The 19,719-nt window shown below is 34.5% G+C and overlaps 2 protein-coding genes across 5 annotated transcripts; one reads left to right on the top strand and one right to left on the bottom strand.

The window, feature by feature from the left end:
• Positions 1 to 1,983: 1,983 nt before the first annotated feature.
• On the top strand, positions 1,984 to 7,405 carry LOC18437666 (two-component response regulator ORR3). Its single transcript, XM_006847869.3, has 5 exons — positions 1,984 to 2,583; positions 2,710 to 2,777; positions 3,143 to 3,220; positions 3,314 to 3,384; positions 6,921 to 7,405. The coding sequence occupies exons 1-5, from the start codon at positions 2,415 to 2,417 to the stop codon at positions 7,033 to 7,035; spliced, it is 501 nt and encodes a 166-aa protein (XP_006847932.2). The 5' UTR covers positions 1,984 to 2,414; the 3' UTR covers positions 7,036 to 7,405.
• Positions 7,406 to 8,370: 965 nt separating this feature from the next.
• LOC18437665 (E3 ubiquitin-protein ligase DIS1) lies at positions 8,371 to 19,058 on the bottom strand. Of its 4 annotated transcripts, none has more exons than XM_020669608.2 (4): positions 18,890 to 19,058; positions 16,560 to 16,782; positions 9,734 to 10,120; positions 8,371 to 9,094 (listed from the first exon to the last, which is right to left on the bottom strand). In XM_020669608.2, the coding sequence occupies exons 2-4, from the start codon at positions 16,776 to 16,778 to the stop codon at positions 8,756 to 8,758; spliced, it is 945 nt and encodes a 314-aa protein (XP_020525267.2). In that variant the 5' UTR covers positions 16,779 to 16,782; positions 18,890 to 19,058; the 3' UTR covers positions 8,371 to 8,755. The 4 variants fall into 4 exon arrangements, with proteins under 4 accessions (XP_020525267.2, XP_011624671.2, XP_020525266.2 ...); XM_011626369.3 differs by having other exon boundaries at positions 18,681 to 18,913; XM_020669607.2 differs by lacking the exon at positions 18,890 to 19,058 and adding an exon at positions 18,628 to 18,858.
• Positions 19,059 to 19,719: the final 661 nt, after the last annotated feature.

The raw sequence follows: 19,719 nt of genomic DNA, 5'->3' as shown, positions 1-19,719 counted from the left end.
TGGTTTTTTTTATTTATTAGTTTTTCCCTTCGATGCTAGCAACATTGAGTTTTTTTTTTTTGTTGACATCTAAGGTGGTACAATACCATATTTGTTTACCGGTCTATTATTGTTTTCAGTGTAATTTTGCGGTGTGATTTTGATGAGCTACTAGAAAAATTATTTTGTTTGAAATTGGGAAACACATCCAAAGTTGCTTTAATATTTTATCAAAATGCCTCGATAATTTCAAGTAAATATTGTATATTATGCGACCATTTATCTTTGTTGTAAAGAAGTTACAATTATTTTTTAGTCATTATCGTTAACTTGGATGGCTTGGGATGTGTCACGAAGTTCAATAAATTTTTGTTTTGAATTTTAGGTCTAATCAATGGTATTTTAACAACCACCCGATTAGAAATTTGACGGGCAATAGTGTTTGTGACCTCCTTGTCGTAAAAATAAATGGCCTCTTTGTATATATTTATTTTAAAGTATTAAACTTATTTTGGTTTTTTTATTCAAATTTAATCAAAACAAAAAGATAAATGTTAAAGGTTGTGGCCTAAACAATCAAAGTAAGGCGCACTTTGAAATAGAATCGAAATATGTTATTTCAATACTGGAAATCTTTGTGTTGGTCTGAATTTCTATTTTCATCTCTAATTATAAAATTTAGAGCTTAAAAAATATTGTATATTGAGTAGATCTATGAACATTTGAAAATCTTGAAAATTGAACGGTCCATAAAATGTATTACAAGATGTACTATTTTCAAGATTTAATTTAATTTAATTTTTTTTTTATCATATTCATACATCTTGATGTCGAAATGATCGATTTGAAGATTTTCGGGCATCGAAACAACCTCTTATAGTAAATTTTTGAAGTGTGCCTTCAATTTGATTGTTTAGGGTTTCATCCCTCTATGAACTTTTCCCAATGTTAAATAGTTTTCGTTTTAATAAATTTTACCTTGAAATTAAATAAAAATATAAATAAGATGCTAAATAATTCAAATATTAAATGTTAGATTTCCCTAAATTAAATGGACATTTTGATCATGAGATTCACTGACCAGTTTATTCAGTGCTCATTTAAACCGGTCATATTCATCATACTCATTAAAGATAGACAAAATATACACCAACTGCAAAAATGGGCAAGTGATGTCATTCTTACTCTAGAGAGAGATACAAATCTTGTAGATTAGAGAGAGAAAGTTCCAAAATAAGCTGCTGCAAACTTTTGTCTATTAGAGAGAGAGAGAGAGAGTCCCAAAATAAATAAACTGATAAAAAAGATTTTGAAGGACTGCAGAGAATCCATCTCGAACTGAAGTCAGATGATAAGAGTACCAAAATTGCCAAAGAAAAAAAAAAAAACAAAGAAAAGGAGAGAGAGACGGTCGTGGTAAAGATGAAGAGAGATCGAGTAGATTTGCAGATATCGATCATATGATCCAAAAATAGAGAGAGAGAGAGAGAGAGATCACCCAATATCGAGGGAAGATCACAAGAAATCAAGATGGAGAGATCACAATAGAGATGAAGTGTCACAAGCGATTAACAGTGAGAGAGGATCAGAACAAATAAAGAGCCAATTTGCTTGCCTAGAGAGAGAGAGAGAGAGAAAGAGGAAAGCTCCCCAACAAGAGGAGAGAGACTCGTAATCACAAACAGATAAAAAACATAAGCCCCCCCCGCCCCAAAGAGAGAGAGAGAGAGAGAGACAGGGCAAATGAAGTCCACTTCCCCAATACTACAACTTCTTTCTCTCTCTAGAATGAAGCCAACCAAAAAGTCCCCTCTCTCTCTCTCTCTCTCTATAAGACGAAGCCCCCTCCCCCCCCCCCATACGACTCTCTCTCTCTCTCTACGATTTCACCACCGCCCAAACCCATGTTCTACCTCCACGTGTCATAACCATCTACCCTCCACGTGTCTCGCACCCTGTCACCGCCCCAACGGCTACTTTTACCCTCCATTAATCAAATCCCCAGGCCCCAAAACCCCCCAAAAATATCATTAAAAAATTCCTTCTTAAACCAAACAAAATCGCCCCCAAATCTCTTCGATTCCCGCCCCCTCAAGTACCACCCCTCCCACCTCGCCCCCCCCCCGCCCCCCGTAATAGCAAGTCATCAATATCCCGGCCACTTATGACCCACTTTCCCGGCTAACCCCGGTTGACTTTCTCCGTCTCCAATAAAAATTAAAGCTTTTTATCATGGGGCCCTTCGACTCTTTAACAGCAACTGTGCAAATGCAGAGACTCTGTATCTTTTGCCCCTTGCACGAATCTTAATCTGGCCGGAATTCGGGCTGACTGCTCCGAGATTCTCGCCGGATAGATTTTCCGGCGAGCTTCTCGGCGGACTATTCCTGGTGGGGTGTGTGGTTTTATACAAGTGGGGTGCTGGTTTTTGTGCAATGGGGAGTGAGGCGCCGGAAAATTTAGCCATGGCATCTTCTCTCCAAATTTCTTTTTCTTCTTCCACAGGTGAAACAGAGGAGGAAGAGCTTCATGTTTTAGCAGTAGATGATAGCCTTATTGATAGGATAGTTATTGAGAGATTGTTGAGGAGCTCTGCGTATAAAGGTGTGAAAAACAAATATTTCTGCTGTTTTTTTTGGGTTATTGTGTTTTATTTTAATTTTTTAAGGTTGTGGGGTTCTTTGGGTTGGACTTGTGTGTGTTAGTGATTGTCCTTTTTTGGATTTGCAGTGACAACTGCAGAGAGTGGGCCGAGGGCTTTGGAGCTGCTAGGACTGGGAGAAGAAGAGTCATATGAGGTGGCCACATTTCACTGTCTGTAGTTAACATTTCTCATTTGTAGACACCTTTGTTTTCTTTGTGTTATTGAGTGGTTAAGAATTGAAAGAAGCTGATACATATATACGCGCTAAATGAGTTCGGCTAGATCAGAGTTTTAAGGCGCAAATGTTTCGAGGGGCACTGCAATTCCTGCTATGTTTTTTCTGTTTTGTTAATGTAATTTTTGCATTTGAGCCCTGCTTTATTTTTCATTTTATCGTATTTCTTGTCACTTTTCTATGGATTGGTTACGTGGGTCTCCCATATACTAAACTAGTTGAATTGACTTTTTTTTTCCATTTCCTGGTAAAATAAGTGACATTTCAATGTTTTATTTTAGCAGAACCCAAAGGTCAATATGATAATTACAGACTACTGCATGCCTGAAATGACAGGATATGACCTGCTCAAGAGAGTGAAGGTAATATGGTTTATGACGCATCCATGTTTTTCTTTTTAATTCTTTCACATGATCTTTAAACAGTTTTGTGACACATAAAATTCTACGAAACAGGAATCAAAAACCCTTAAAGAAATCCCAGTAGTTATCATGTCCTCTGAAAATGTACCTACAAGGATCAACAGGTAAGACTCTTAACGAGTGCTCAATTTTCGCATGTGAAAGCTTTTTTGGATGTATTCGTAGTCATTGATAATTAGCCATTTTAATAAAATTAATCATGGTAGTTAAATATATCTTGTTTGACAGTGTCCTTCTTAAAATTATGTGAGATAAACTCATGGGCAGTCTCACACATAAGTTTATTTTTTGGAAAGCTGTATTTACTGTATTCAAAGTAATTTATTCAAAATCACATGTTTTTAGCTAAACGTAACTAAAAATAGCTAAAAACTACCGAAAAGTTAAATAACTAAATAATATGTTATACAAAACAAGAAATGCACCAAGAGCAAACAAAAAATATTATGCACAATAAATTAATTTCAGATGATATACTCTACTCATCGAAACATGTTTATGCTGTACAAAAGCAAGAAAATGTTAATTGTTATGGCATACAAATCATGTTTATGCTGTACGCGCCCTTGTTCAACTGAAAGGAACCTTTCCTGCCTTGAGGTTCTCCATTCGGAACTGCTAGGGTTCTGAGTCCGGTTAGGACCGATTTCGTGTGTGTATTAGTAGCCTAGGTGATAACCTTAAAAAAATTTCCAGCCCAAAACCGGTTGTTTAAGGGTCGAACCGGCTGTGTTTGTCAAACCGGCCGGTTTTGAGCTAACTGGACAGGTTTGTCGATATAACGGCATTTTTTAGTAAATAACGGTACTGCATAAATAATGGCATTATTTTGAAAAAGGCCTGCTCTATGTAGCAGGAAAACTGTGACTCCAATTTTTCACCTTTTTTTATTCGTTTTGCGGCCATTTTTGGGTTTTTCGTGTTTTAATGTTTTAAATCACTATATAATGAATAGAAAACAAGTAATTTGGATTTAAACATTGAAAAAAAAATAGCTTTTTGGATTGAAATGGCGGATTTTTTAGGTTTTTGAAAATTTCCGCCATTCTTTTAATAATCTCCTCAACACCGAATGGTTCTTGAAGAAATTTGAGGGGTTTGATTGCTATTCAAAGTATTTACTAGATTCAAGTTTTACTTTTTTCAGAAAACCAAAGATCATCAAGGGTTGATTTTGCCCAAAAAGTTGCTGCTCAGATAACTTGTGTTCAATCCAAAAACACAGATTTTTAATCCATTTGTTGGTCTTTTTTTATCAAATTGGTATGTTTATTTATGATTGAGTAAATTTTTTTATATGAACTTTTTTTTGCACGAGGTCATGAAAATTGCATATTGTTTGATTATCAGAACATTGAGGGTCGTTTCTTGCTTGAAATGTTGCTCAATTTGATTTTTCTAAAAAAAATTCATTTCGCTTAATAAAATTATGTCTTTTGATCAATTTGGGCAGTTTTTTTCTATATTGAATTTAATAAAATTATCTTTTTAATAAAAACTTATGTTTTTTAATGAATATGGGAAGTGTTTTTCTATTTTACTTACCAAAATTATTATTTTTGATAAAATTGTGGTTTTTTAATAAAAAAAATTTTATGATGAATATAGAAATAAAATTATTTTTTTGATAAAATTATAGTTTTTTAATAAAATTTAATAAAAAATTTTTTTGATAAAATTATTTGTTCCACTGTTCTTATTTTTTGATAAAATCAATGCACAACACACTAATATGGATATGGTAGATACATATAACAAAACAATAGAACATATCAATGTGTTGTGCATTGATTTTTCGTTTTGTTGCTTATCATATGATGTACTTTTTGTGAAGTATGCCTTATTTATCTTCATCGAAAGAGTATTGTATGAATTATGCTTTATCTAACTATATGGAAGAGGCCTTTTATTTTTCCTATCTTAATTAGTTGGTGTTTTTATTTGATTTAATAGCATCAAGCTACTTTTGTTATTTCCAAAACGTGCATCAACTTTCATTCCTAATGTGAGCGATTTTTGTACAAAAGAAACTAGTTTTTCATGTAAGGTTTGGGATGAATATGTTAATTCTTGGAAGAAGATATTACATGGCAAAAATATCTTCAAAGAATATCCTAATCTAGGAAACAAAAAGATTTATGTGACCTGCTTGGCATCATGTACAGGACCATAGTACTCAAATATTAATTTATAAAAAGTTGTTTCAATTTTTTTTTTGGTAAGATAAATGTATATAGTAAGATATTATACACTTAATCTAAGTTTTTCTATTTTTATTTTATTTTTTTTAGGGTTTTTGACCAATTTTAAAAACAAAAAATCTACTTGACTGGTCAGTCTGGTTAACTGCCCTGATTAGTCCGGTTCCAGTTCAAACTGCTCCCAGCCCCATGTCCAGTTAACCGTTCCTGTTCGATTTTGCGAACACTAATGTATATTGTATCTACCATTCCATATAGATATTTAACTATGTTTATGTTTGTTGTATAAATTTATCTATGAGTGTATATTTACAAGTGAATGATGTGCATGTAATTGTATGGATTATGCATGGACATGCATAGGTGTGTGCGCATACTTCACTGACACTTGTGTCGTTACACATTTGGGTGTGTTTTGTAACTGTGAGTGACTCTACACATGGATACTTGGATAAATGGTTGTAAGCAAGTATGTGTTTATGCATTCACAAATATATGTTTATATGTAGAGTACTTAACATGGACATGCATGTACATGTGAGTGAGGTTGTACTTAACATGGACTTGCATGTATATGTGAGTGAGGTTGTACTTAACATGGACATGCATGTACATGTGAGTGAGGTTGTACTTAACGTGGACTTGCATGTATATGTGAGTGAGGTTGTACTTAACATGGACATGCATGTATATGTGAGTGAGGTTGGCATATATGTACATTGTGTATGTCAATACGTTGAACATGTATGTCTATACACTGTATGCTTAACATAAGCATGCATGTATATGTGAATGCGGTTGGCTTATGGCAGTTTGTATGTTATTAGGTAACGTAATTTAACATGTTTTATGTCTGAGCAATTGTGCTTTTAAATATGCAAGCTATCCTCATTTGTTGTACACCATATGCATGCGCTTGGGAGAATTTTTGTTAAGATGCGTACGTGTTTAGCTCACATGAATTTTTTTTTTAACATTGTTTTGTATGCATCTGTATATACTAGCATGCGTGTGTCGGTGTCTAATGTACATCTATGTATAACGTATATATTATGTATGGTTGCATGTATGTCTGTATGTGTCAATGTGTACTAGCATGCGTGTGTCGGTGTCTAATGTACATCTATGTATAGCGTATATATTATGTGTGGTTGCATGTATGTCTGTATGTGTCAATGTGGATGTGTAAATGCAGAGATGTGGTTTGTATATGTGTGGTTGCATGTATGTCTGTATGTGTCAATGTGGATGTGTATGTGTCAATGTGGATATGTAAATGCATAGATGTGGTTCGTGATGATTATGTGTTGGAATGTGTATATGCTTAGTATATTTATGCATGTGGACATGCTCTCACAAATTCTTGCTGGTATATAGTACCATACATGCTTGAATATGTATGTGTATATTGAAGAAACTTCTATGTTTTATCTCAACAGATGCTTAGCAGAAGGTGCAGAAGATTTCATATTAAAGCCCCTTAAGCTATCTGATGTGAAGCGACTCCGGAATCATATGATCGGAATGAACCAGAGATGTGGTCTTTCGGTTTAGGGATCCATCAAAACATGTAAACTGGAGAAAGAAAGACGCCTTTCATATTCTCCTTGATCAGTTCGGGGGAAAAAAAAAAATTCAACCCTGAAAAGAGTAAAAGAGTGAGACAAGACTAACTGCCTGCTACAAGGGAGGAGACCAGGGGGTTTATCATCTATAACGCACTGAATTTTTGTCCTTTTTCTGTTTTTGTTTATCCAATGAAAATCAGGTTCTTCTGAAATGTGTACTGCAATTTTTAATTTAGATGAGAGCTCATCCATGTTGAAAGCTTCCAAAACAATAACTGGATGAATGTTTTCTGTCCTCAGCTTCAGACAATCTCTATAAATCTCTATAGTAACTAATCTGTTATAGTAACCAGAAATTCCTTTCCCCCGTTATTCTTAAGCTTCCCAATGGTTATGTTGAGTAATAAAGGTGTAGAATATTTTTTCACAAATTTCAATGCTAGCAGATACAAAGGTCATAAGTTTATTATAATTTTATAAGCATGTTCACATAATGGAAACATGTTCATAATTTACAGATCAGCTTGATAATTTTTTATTGAAGCAAAGATCAATGCTGCATGTAGACTGATTTGAAGATAATACAGTATTGTATTCTTCTTTAATATACAAATCTGTTTGGGTATACTTGCTGAAAACACAACTTTTATATTAAAGAAATTTTGCATTAGAAAATGCTTTATGTGAAGTGGCATAAAGAAAAGGCTAAAACTTTTAAATAAAGATGTAATTAAAAACAAAATATTCATTTAAAAATTTTTATTTCGAAGTGATGATAAAAGTGAACGAGCACAAGCTTTTATTACAAAGTGATGATAAAAGTGAATGTGTGTACTCATCTAATAGAAAAGCTTAAATTTTTTAAAAACTTGAAACCTGATTTGGTGGTCTATGCAAAATATAGATTAAAGAACTTACAGTATCAAAGCAAAGATACAGCATGCGATCAAGACAAGGTAGTATTCAAGACAAGGACTTTTAAATTAATCAAAGAATAATACTCCATGTGTTTCCATCTATAAGAATCCTGAAGACTAAAACTAGCACAGAAGGAAATGAAAGCAAAGTAGATATTTAATAACACATTCAGAGCATCATCCAGAAAGCCCTTTAATGAAAATTGTTCCCTGTGAATTGGATCAGAAAATACCCATGAACAGTGATGTCAAGGGAGCACATCTTTCCATATAGAACAAAACAGATGGGAAAGCATTAGATATTACAAGACCACCTATTATATAACAAATTCAAAGCTGGATCTAGATTCTGCGTGTGTTTCCCATGTAAAATTATGAAAGATGGAAAAACAATAGCTATCAAATAGCCACGAAAAAATGACAGGTATTATAAACAAATTCCAAGCAACATCCAGAATGCTTCAAAACTTGTTCACAGAGAATTGGTTCACAAGGCACACAGACACAAAGAAGTGAAGTAAATACAAAATTCCAGGCTTTCAAATCACACCTCGAGCTCAGGAATAACCACAGCTTCTGAGAGGAAATTTCATAAATGTTCTGCACAGGAGAATAAATTGTCCAGCAGCTTTTATGATTAAAAACAAAGAGCCTACCATAATGATCTTTGGGCTTTCTGTTTCTCTTCTTCCATACAACATTCGGAGGATGGGTTTTATAGTTTTTCTTTTGCTTCCCATTTAATAGGAGAGTGATGGGTTATATATATTGTTGCTTTCTTCTTTGGAATTAATCTTGTGGTTGAACATTAGCCTGCTCTTTCCATATCTTCCCTGTGAGCCTCAGCTTCAATTCTTTTCTATCTCCTGAAAAAAGCAGAGCCATGTTCCTTTGAATAATTAACCCATCATGGCTATCTCTAACCTTCCTGTGACTGTCTCTGATGCTTCTAGGGACTCCTTGCCATATTAGCTTCCTCCCATTGTGACCAACCTCTAAAACGTACCTGAAGTCCTTGGCCTCATCATCTTCTCCCATGAATCGAAGGAAAGCAATGTAGACAGGAGACGTTCCCAACATAAAAGCTTCAAAATGCAGGCAGAAGTAGTGCCCAAAACAATTAAATACCTGAACAAAAGGCAAACTCATCAGAAGTGGGATTTCGCGAAGTGTATGGATAAAAAGCACCAAATTTCCTTGTGACAGATATCATCGTTTTTTTCAAAAAATGCATAAATATCCCAATATTTTGAAAATGCATATTACCTTGGTATCATAGTATTTTATGCTTTATCTTTTGGATTTTATCCCTTTGTATTTAGGAGAGTAGAGCATAATGCATGTGGTCATGAGAACAGATAGTCATAAGGTTTATCACTGTCCAATCAACAGGTTGGATGGTCACGGAGGGGGAGTTGGTCAAACCAAGCATATCATTAAGTCCATAATATGTCCCACTATCCCTCGACTGTCCAACATATTGATGGGATATTGATAATCCTTTCACAAATGTTGTTATAATAACCATATGGATTATATTCTATTAGCTTTTTGCAGCAATGCCTAAAATTTAAGTGAAACATTTATATGAAATATAAGAAAGATAATCCATTACAGAACAGATGTAATAATTCTGTCTGTTTCTCTAATTTTTTCCATATTTTCTCCCTGAATTTTTCCATAGGACCTCATGAAGGAAAACTAAAATTTTCAAGAACTCCCAAGAAAACACAAAATGCGGGACCAGAAGGGCTTAATGATACTCACGGTCAACATCCAGATAGCATTCTCCACCTCATGGGGGTTTGACTTCACATACCGATGGTTGAAGGTGGAGCCATTATGCATATCTACTTTGTGATCATCCCTCAAATGGGCCACCAAGAATGGAACATCACCTACCACAGTACACTCAGAACCAGCATAAGGGCATGAGAGGAGTCTATAAGTGCATTGAGATTCATGCTTGAGCTTGCTATGATAGGGAAGGACCTCAGGGCAACCAAGATTGCGGTTCTTGCATGGCAATTCCAGGGAAGCTGCCACCTTCTCTAGAGCCAAGCATCTGATATTCCCAAGGTCATATCGGCATGAGGGGCAGCGATTCTGAACTCGTGCTTTGCAACCAGAACACAGAGTGTGACCATTTGGACACTACAACACAGAATAAATAAAAACGTGTTAAGTAAAGGAACCAATATTGAGCTACAAACTATAAGATTAAATTTCAATTAAATTGCTTCCCCTTGTTTTGGACAAGGTTTTGAAAGGCATAATTTTCAAAATAAAGTTTTGAAAGGCATGATTATCAATATTGCTTTGGACAACGTTTTGAAAGGCATGATTTTCAAAATAACTTCAAAGAAGCTATGTTTTCCAAGAAAATGTAATATTCTCTGATTTTATCATTTTCTAGAGCTTCCAAAAGAACTTCCAACAATTGCCGTAAAAATTGGGAAAATTATAGAAACCCCCCTGGACCTTAGTTTCTTGGCATGCTCCCACAAGTACTTTTTAAACCACACCATTAATCCCAATACTATATAGTTTAATATAATTCTTCTCTAAAAAATATGAAATTTGATATAGTTTCTCGCTATAAAATTTTTGATATAGCTCCTCTCTAAGAAATCTAAAGATAATTCCTCTATCTAAAACTTGAAATTTGATACTCTCTCTAAAAATTTTGAGATAGTTTTTCTCTAAATTATCAAAAAAATACTAGTTTTTTACTTTGGGAGTGGATGCAAAAATAATGACATTGGGTTTTGTGGCATGACTTGAAAAATGTTGGGGTTGGGCATACCTAGAAAGTGTAATCTAGGGGGTATCTATAATTTTCCCTCAAAATTTCCCTTCCATGTTATTTCTGTGTTTTTTTTTTTCTCCTGGCTTATTAGACCTAGCTCCCTTTGAGCACCAACAATGCACTAAAAATAATGGTTTAAATTTGATTAATTACATTGTAACTCAAATTTGATTTGTTTTACTTGAAAATTAGTGTTTTTGCCTCCCTTCCTTTGACACACATACAGACAAACACAATGTATAAGCTCGTCTTTGAAACTCCCATCTCTTTGAGTCATTCAGAACAACTTAACAATCTTTTTACTCAACAATTTTCTAGCACTCTTGTTTTCTTCACACATTCTTTCTAACCCCTGAAAAGTTGGATTTGAGGTGTGTGTGCGCACGCACGCAACAAGATGAGGAGCGCGCCCCCTTTCTTTCCTTCTTTCTTTCTCTAGTTAGTGTCCTCTCTCATACTAGCATATTGTTGCCAGACTGCTTATGTAGTTGTGTGATTGTACTGTCCCCATTTTTGGGTACCCGTGTATTCAATGTTTAAAAAACGGACCACCTGGCGCTTAGGTGCCCAAAAACATTTCTGCCCAGTGCCCCAACATGGGCATCCAGCGCCCAGTTTTGGGCAGGCGCCCAGCATAGTTTACGATTTTTTTTTTTAAACTTTGCCCAAAAGGGCAAAAGGGGTCATTTTAACCTCCAAGTTTGTATAAAAAAGGTTTAGGGGTTTATTTTTCAACCCCAAACTGAAAAAAAACAAGAAACCCTCAATCTTAAACTTATTTATGAGAATCAAAAGCAGTTGCTAAGATTGTTTGTTGATGACTTGTAGAGTTGGAGACTTCGATGTTATTATGGTTTATTTTATGCCTTATGGATATGGAATATGGAGAATATGAGAGTTGGAGACTTACAGTAGCCTATTAGACTTTTAAATGTTTTGTATGGTTCAAAATTTTGAATAAATTTATTTTGAACCTGAGAGGCTGAGACATGTGATATGTTTGTATATAAAAAAGGTATGTTGCGAACTTGCGATATTTTCAATTTCAAATGGAATAAATTACAAATTTTGACACAAATATATGCATATATGTGCATTTGGATAGCAAATATATAAAAAAAAACTAAGAATTTGCACCGTAGGGTGCTCGAGGTTCTGGGCGCCTACCTAGGCGCTGGGAACCAGGCAGGCCGCCTAACGTTTTTGAGACGTTGCGTGTATATAGAGCACCCGAACTGTGGGCCGCCAACTTTAATTATTTGTAATAGCACTAATCCTATTAATATGATACAAGTTGACTTTTCTTCCAAAAAAAAACGAGCATGACTGATTGACAATTCAAAATGCTAGTGATTGCTATACAAGTTTATCAAAATCTAATGCACATAATGTTTATAGAATGATAGAAGAACTGACAGAGAATCCAAGAAACCAACAAAGTCCTAATGAGGAACTCACAAGTGCTTGCCTGTGATATAGCTAGGAGATATTCGGGTTTATGAATTTGAGGTTTGAGACGTAAACCTCTTCTCTGTGTTTAGGGTTCAAGTGGAAAAAAACTTAAGATTAAAATAAAAAAAAGCTTAAAATATAATGTTATATCATATTATTCTTTTAGGAGAAGAATCCGACAAATCATGAGAAGAGTCCAGAAATGTCGGACTCTATGTGTCCATGTGGCTTAAGAGTACTCCCCATGATTCTTTGGAATGGAGAATCCATGTCCATGTTGTGCCAATGGACATGTCTGGCCCAGGCATGCAGCCCAAGGTGAAGAATCCATGCAACACAGAAAAACAGAGGGTAAAGATCTCCTTGTGGTATGTATTTATGATGATGATTTAATTTACGTTGGAACCAATAATCCATATATTATTCAATTTAGAAATGAAAGAATATGAATCCCATGAATTATTTTTCTGAGGAATCCAGTTAGACAAACTAGTGTAACGGAATTATTCTTCACAACAAAAATACATTTAAGATCTCCTCAAAAGATTTAGAAAGTAAGACTGTTAGACTGATATAATGTACTTTTTTGGGTACTTAATCTGAATTTGGAACTTAGATGTTGTGCTGCAGGCCTAAAAGGAATAGTTAGGAGTCCAATGAAACCAAACAAAAAGTTTTCTAAAAAAGTTGCATTTGTCTGCAAAAATTTAGAGAGAATGTTTATTGGGTGCGGTTTCTATAAGGTTGCAACCTTAAACAATCCATTTAAGGCGCACCTTAAAATTTTATCATAATATGTAATTTTGTTGTAAAATTTTTTTAGTATATTATCTTAAAATCTATGTTCATACCTAATTAGAAAATTTTAAATTCCAAAAATAGTTAAAATCAAGTAGATTTATAAATATATGAAAGTCTTAAAAATGGACGGTCTAGATAATGTGTTTCAAGATGCACGATTTCGGAGATTCAAAAACTTTTTTTTTTCATATTCATAGATCTCGATGTCGAGATGATTGATTAGAGGGCTTTTTCAACATTAAAACAACATTTCCGATAGATTTTTGAAGTGCATCTGTGATTCTACATTTTAAGGTTGCAACCTTATATAAACTTTTCCCATGTTTACTTGACCAACACTTGATGGGTCATCTTGTGTGGGAACATAAGAAGAAATACTTTAAAATAGGTATGGGGAACAACAAAATGTTGAAATTGTAAGGACAGGTTTTAGATCATCTTTTTCTGGACAATAATGACAGTCATTGGGCACGTGTGGAATGACCATAAGAGTATGCTGGTATGCGTCTTCACTCAGACTCAGGGACAATATCATGGTCATCAAAGAAACTGCATTATCAGCCAAGTTTGTGAAGGCATTAGAGACATGTGCCTCACCCTCGGATCTTAAACTCTAAAGGAATCCTTAATAATGGATCCAATGCTTGGTTTGGGGGAAGGTCCCCTCAGCATTATAAAATGGGAGGCAATATGCTTGGGACCAATACCAAGTGATCGTCACAAGGAGGAGTCCAAGGTGATTCAAGAGATCAAGGACTTTCTATATTTGGTACAATTATAAGTTATCGTGCATACGAGGAGGTGATTCATGTAAGGATGTGCATGTTAGTGATGAGCCACAGTTACCAGGATTGGGATAGAATTGGATACGAGATAAGGATCAGGACCGCGGGATTGTGGCAAGCAGAAAGCTCCCAATGATGGGATCAAGGTTCATACACTTCGAAATCTAGGGATCGCAATGCCAATATGTAGGGAAACTAGATCTAAACATCAGTGTTAAAAAATGCGGATTCGGATGCCTAGGTGTTTTAGGTGCCTGGCCGCCTAGGCGCCCGCCCAGAGACAGGGTGCCCTCACCAAAACGTAATAGTACAATCACATAACAGACTCAAAGAGATTATAACTTGTAAGACTTAAATGAATATACAAGATATTAGTTTCACTTTCATATAAGAATTATCTCATTAAGATGTCACATAATCAATTATTTATCAAATAAAGTAAAGCACAGATAATAGATTATCAAAACATGACACATTGTACAAAAAAAGAATAAATTATTTATAAAAGAATATGACATATGCTCAATTTCATCATCCAAATGAGAAAAAATACAATTAATCACAAAAAATATTAATCTTTTAACTATAAACATGTAAATATATCGTAAAACAAAAAAAAAAAAAAAAACACATGATTCATAACATAATATATTGTATCAAAATCTAATCCAAACCCTCTTTTTTTCAACCTGTCACGAGGCGGCGCCTAGATTGTAGTTCCTTGCCCGCCTAGGAGGGCGCTCAGACGCAAGACGCATAATGACCCCGCCTAGCAAGCGCCTAGTCGTTTTTAAAATTTTTTCGCCTAGGCGGTTGGGCAAGCGAATTTTCGAACATTGCTAAACATATAGTGCTCGGATGGTGAAATATACAGGACTGAGCTCTATCTATTTGAAAATCAATCAAGGGCCCTGAGTACAGTTAAATGGTATAGTATCTACTACATACTACCATAATAGACCACATTGTTATTCAATACTATACTATAATATATACAACATTGCTATCCAATACTACACTGCTAAAATATACTACAGTACTATGTCATACATTATATACTCCTGGTACCATATGCTACTGTATTTAAATCTAGGGAAAATATCATTAAAGGGGATGAAACCTCTTAAAAAATCATTGGAGGAGTTAGATTATCCTTATTAACATGTGAGGGCATACTTTTTCTTTTCCATTTCACTTAGATACCCTTCAGTTTTTTTAACAAGTATCCAAATTGCCATTGTTCAGTATTGGGAATGAGGAAAAAATGAAGGGCATTGCAATAATTTTGAACCCCAAGAGTCCTCACCCAAATGACAAAAATACCCTTAGTTGTTCCTCGTTACAAATAAGGAACACACTGTTCAATATTAGTAATGTGGAACAAGTACGGGTATTTTTTTTTCATTATGGACTTAAATCTTTGCATGCATTGCATTACAAAAATACCCCTAGTTGTTCCGCATTACTCATATTGAACAATCTACCTTATTTGTAATGTGGAACAACTAGAGTATTTCCGTTGTTCGAGTGAGGCCTCTTGGAGGTCAAAATTACTGAAATGCCCCCCTTTGTTCCTAATTCCAAATAGTAAACAAAGGCAATTGGGGTATTCAATTTTTTTTTTTAAGAGATATCTAAGTGAGATGAAAAAGAAAAAGTATGCTCTCAAATGTTAATATGGATAATTTAACACTTTTAAGGATATTTTAAGGGATTTCATCCCTTTTTATGATGTTTTCCCTTAAATCCATTATATGCAACTACATAATTTACACTATGCTATGTAGCATATACCGCAATAGTATAACTCATTTGATAAACTACTATACTAGTGTATTATACAACATTGCAATACTATTATATACTGCTATACTATAATGCTAGGGAACTGGATCATGTGTAACTTAGGACCTCGACCCCTAATAGGAAGGATCAAGATTTCAAAATTTAAGAATCCGGGAGGAGTGTGAGCTCCCCTTCCCCGGAACGCAGGATTGGGATTTCAGAGTGGAATCGACCCTTTGGTAGGTGGATCCCAGTAACTATGGGATGAGCTTCTTATGATGCCTCTTGATGTATAAGGTCTTCTCCATGTACTTGTTTCCAAGCAATATTTGTTAAAAGTAAAATTTGCGATACAAGTGAGTTACAATACTTAAATTTTCTCTTGTTTCAAGTTGTTTCTTCAAGAAAACTCTTCCAGCCTAGTGGTCCATCGAAAAACGGAAAATATAACAAAGAAATAAGAAAAGGAAATTTAAAGTACTACGCTTTGGTGTAAGAAAATTATATACATTATACATTATCGTTAAATTATCTGCAAAAAAAGAAAGGCAGTCCACTTTCGAGATATAAAAATGCAAAAACTAGAGAGCCAAGAGACAGGGATTTTCTATGTAGCATTAGAGAAAGCCCACATATAAACAGGCACATCCTTCCTCCTTCGAAAACAATATGATATTTCTACCATATGTAAACACAATATGTTTGAACAAAGAGTATTACGAATTTCCATGACCACAATTAGTAAAAGTAAAAAAATTAAATCATATATGCATTAAGAAAGCATTTCTCATCATTGCTTGTCTATCAACAGATCTAGCAACACACAAACCCATATGTTCAAATGTAAGGAAGAGTAATCAAGCATATAAACTAGTGATATATTGATCTCTGTCACAAACCATCTAGTTTTAGGTTCGAAAGGAGATAGAGAAGGCAGATAAAAGAGACATATTTATCTTACTTGGTGTATAGGTGGGAACATAAAGCTCATGCACACTGGACATTCCAACAAGTCATGAATGCTATTCGCTGTTGAAGACAAGTTTTTTATGGTCCAAGATCTTGGTTCTTTAGCATCTAATCCTTCCAAATCAAGAGAATCCCTGAATGAAGGATTCTCTAGAATGCTAACATCTGGCAAGTCCTTCAATGCTTCTATGTCTGAATCACCTGATGCCATCTTCCTACACATTAACTACGAAACAAATATAAGAAAAATGTCCAGAATAGGACATGCAACATGATTTCTCTGCAAAATGTTCAGGTGAGAGCAATATGTCTTTAGAAATAAAAAAATGCCAAATTCCTTACGAAATGGGTCTATAAGTAGGTTGTTTGGCTTGTCACAAATTCAGAAAAATTGAATAGAAAAGAAAAAAATCTGAAGCCAGCATGATAATCTTTTGCTTTTCACTTGAGATTAGTAAACTTAAAAGCATTGGAAACTAAACTGTGCCAAGTTAGCTATGATCCATCTTCAAGGACATTAATTGAAATAGTGTGAAAAAATAACAAAACCTGAAAAAGAAGAATGAGAAAAGAAATGTATTAGAAAGATAAAAAGAGAGAAATTAAGAATAAGCTCTTTGATATTTCAATCAACTTACTACAAAATTCTGATTAGTTACACAGTATTCAGTGTTATCAAATGTGGCCACACAATGCATCATGTGACCTCATCGATTTGAGCAGTGTGCTGCACATCACCCGCATTTGGGGGCGCATGCCTACATATCCGGCTCACTGCTCTTGGGCGGAAAAGCCCAAGAAGAGAGGCATTAAGGTCATTTTCCCCGACGCATAGGGTGGGAGGAGTTTGGGGGATATAAAACCCCACAACACCCCTTAGAACCATTTTTTTATGCTTTAAAGGGGATTAAAGCCTAGAGATTACAGACTATTTTTTTCTCGATTCTGAAGTTTTCAAAAAAAGTATATGTGGATGATGGGCTTAACGACACCGATGATGATGGCTCTACTGCCTTGGCTTCAGAGTTAGGAGATGCATTTGATGGATCATATGACTTGTTGGATCAAGAGTTGAAACATCGATTATATTCATTATCTTCTTTATTTAATATGACATTGTCTTCGGAGTTTGGATGTTATGTACTATTATACAGCCTACAGTGTAACAGTAGCTTGGTCGATGATACATGCTAGATGCTAATATATTTTCGAAGTGCTTGCTTGGTAACTTGGTAATTGGTATATGTTTTATCTAATTCAATGAATATTACTTTGTATTATATGTTAATTACATTACACTATTAGAGATTAGAGGCAGTAAACTCTGTTGCTCTTTATGAGACTATCAATAGCTCAGGCAATGGATATATCAGAGGTAAAAGCCATTAAGATGCCTATTGTCATGAAAATCATATATTAATTTTATTACATGCAGTCTTATATTTTTTTCATAATCTTTTAAAATATTTTTAAATTTATTGACTGTATGGAGGTGATGAGCCCGCATGGGGGCCACATCAAGCTGCATAGAAAATCGAAGCCCTGAGTGCATCAAGTCTGCGTCCCGCATTTGATAACACAGTTAGTTTTAATATGATTTAAAAAAGGTTGATCCTGATTAGGATACCAATTGGAAACCTGTTTATTGCTTTATTTTATATAGACAAAAAAATAAATATTTCTATTGAAAGCCAAGAAAAGGTTCAAAGGCTTGAATTCATAATATACCAACTAAAATTTCGTGATAACACATACTCTCGTACTATAAAATTCAGAAAAAGAGATTGTTCTGAACAATGCACTCCTGATTAGCCCACATACAAATCTTTCTCAATGTATTCCATGCCCTAAATTCCCCATTCCTATGATTAATATCCCGAAACAAGATTTAATTAGAAGAAGAGATATTCCCCAAATAAATAACCAAATGAATACGGAAATCAACCAGAATTTAGAGAAATGGATTGTGAAAGGCAACCGATGTGCACCAATCAACCATAAATTTGACATGTCACAAGAAATTAAAACAGATCAAGAGAGATGGTCTTGACATAACTTACAGATATTTGGGAATGGAAGAAAGAGAATTAGAGAATGCCGTGAAATTACTCACAGGTTTCCTAGTAAATAATGAGGAGGAGGAGGAGGAGGAGGACAAGCGTAAGGAGAAAACCTTCTCTCTCTCTCTCTCTCTAGTATCGAGCAAAAGTATTTCTCATCTATATAAGAGAGAGATTTCACAAAGGGAGGGAAATGAGGGCCTTCGAATATAATGAAAAACCGGTCTTTTCGTGAGGGAAAAAGTTTATGTAAGGACGCTACCGTATAATGTAAAACTGCGGATGCCCCGCGAAAATCCATCCAAAAAAAATGTCGTTTTAATGTTAGAAAAACCCTTGTTCATCGTCTTGACATCGAGATGTAGGATTAAGAAAAATAAAAAGATTTTGACTTTCAGAAATAATGTATTTTATAACCTATTATCTACATCGTTTATTTTCAAGATTTTCATACACTTATAGATCAATTTTTTATTTTAATCATTTTTATATTTAAAATTTTATAATTAGATATAAAAAAAAATTTTAAAATAATTCTAATAATATTTTTCATCAAAATTATGTACAATGATAAAATTTGAAGGTGCACCTTATCTCTACACCTACGGGTGCATCCGTATGCAAACTCCACCCTTTCATGAGAGGACTCAAAATGGCGTCATCTTTTACCACAGTTTGATGAGTCCTGGGACGCATATCTACATACGCCTTCCCTCTTCCATTTTCAAGAGAAGAAAAAAAAAGGTTAAAATAAGGCCAAAATTTTATGGAAAAACTTACGCCCCACCTAAAAATTCGATGCTTTTCCATCAGAAGCCTTCAAATGAAGCTTTTCAACCTTGATCAATACGGTGGAGGAAAAAAATTTAGGAACAATACATTTTTTAAACTATTTATTTTGAAGTGTTCATGGATTAATAAGATTTATACCATCTTTTATAATACAAATTTTATAATCAGTGGTGGAAATATATTTAGAGCTAATGCTTTACTCTCTTTTTTTTTTTATAAGGCCTATGCCTTATAGAAACTGCATGGATTTTGGACTTAATTTTGTAAAGAGTTTATAAAGTGTCAACCTTACTATATCGA

This window comes from Amborella trichopoda, chromosome 9 (genome assembly GCF_054954075.1).
Source record: "Amborella trichopoda isolate Santa Cruz 75 chromosome 9, AtrichopodaSantaCruz75HAP2 v2.0, whole genome shotgun sequence".
Classification (NCBI taxonomy): domain Eukaryota; kingdom Viridiplantae; phylum Streptophyta; class Magnoliopsida; order Amborellales; family Amborellaceae; genus Amborella; species Amborella trichopoda.
The sequence above is the reverse complement of the archived record's forward strand: the minus strand, read 5'-3'. Positions and strand labels throughout refer to the sequence as shown.

Excerpts from the sequence above, each read along its gene's own strand:
- LOC18437666 (XM_006847869.3), top strand. The coding sequence starts at position 2,415 with ATGGGGAGTGAGGCGCCGGAAAATTTAGCCATGGCATCTTCTCTCCAA. Across the intron at positions 2,778-3,142 it reads GAGAAGAAGAGTCATATGAG|AACCCAAAGGTCAATATGAT; the intron begins GTGGCCACATTT and ends TTATTTTAGCAG. Across the intron at positions 3,221-3,313 it reads ACCTGCTCAAGAGAGTGAAG|GAATCAAAAACCCTTAAAGA; the intron begins GTAATATGGTTT and ends TCTACGAAACAG.
- LOC18437665 (XM_020669606.2), bottom strand. The coding sequence starts at position 16,790 with ATGTGTAGGAAGATGGCATCAGGTGATTCAGACATAGAAGCATTGAAG. Across the intron at positions 10,121-16,559 it reads TGTTCCCACCTATACACCAA|TGTCCAAATGGTCACACTCT; the intron begins GTAAGATAAATA and ends TCTGTGTTGTAG. Across the intron at positions 9,095-9,733 it reads ATGCTATCTGGATGTTGACC|GTATTTAATTGTTTTGGGCA; the intron begins GTGAGTATCATT and ends CCTTTTGTTCAG.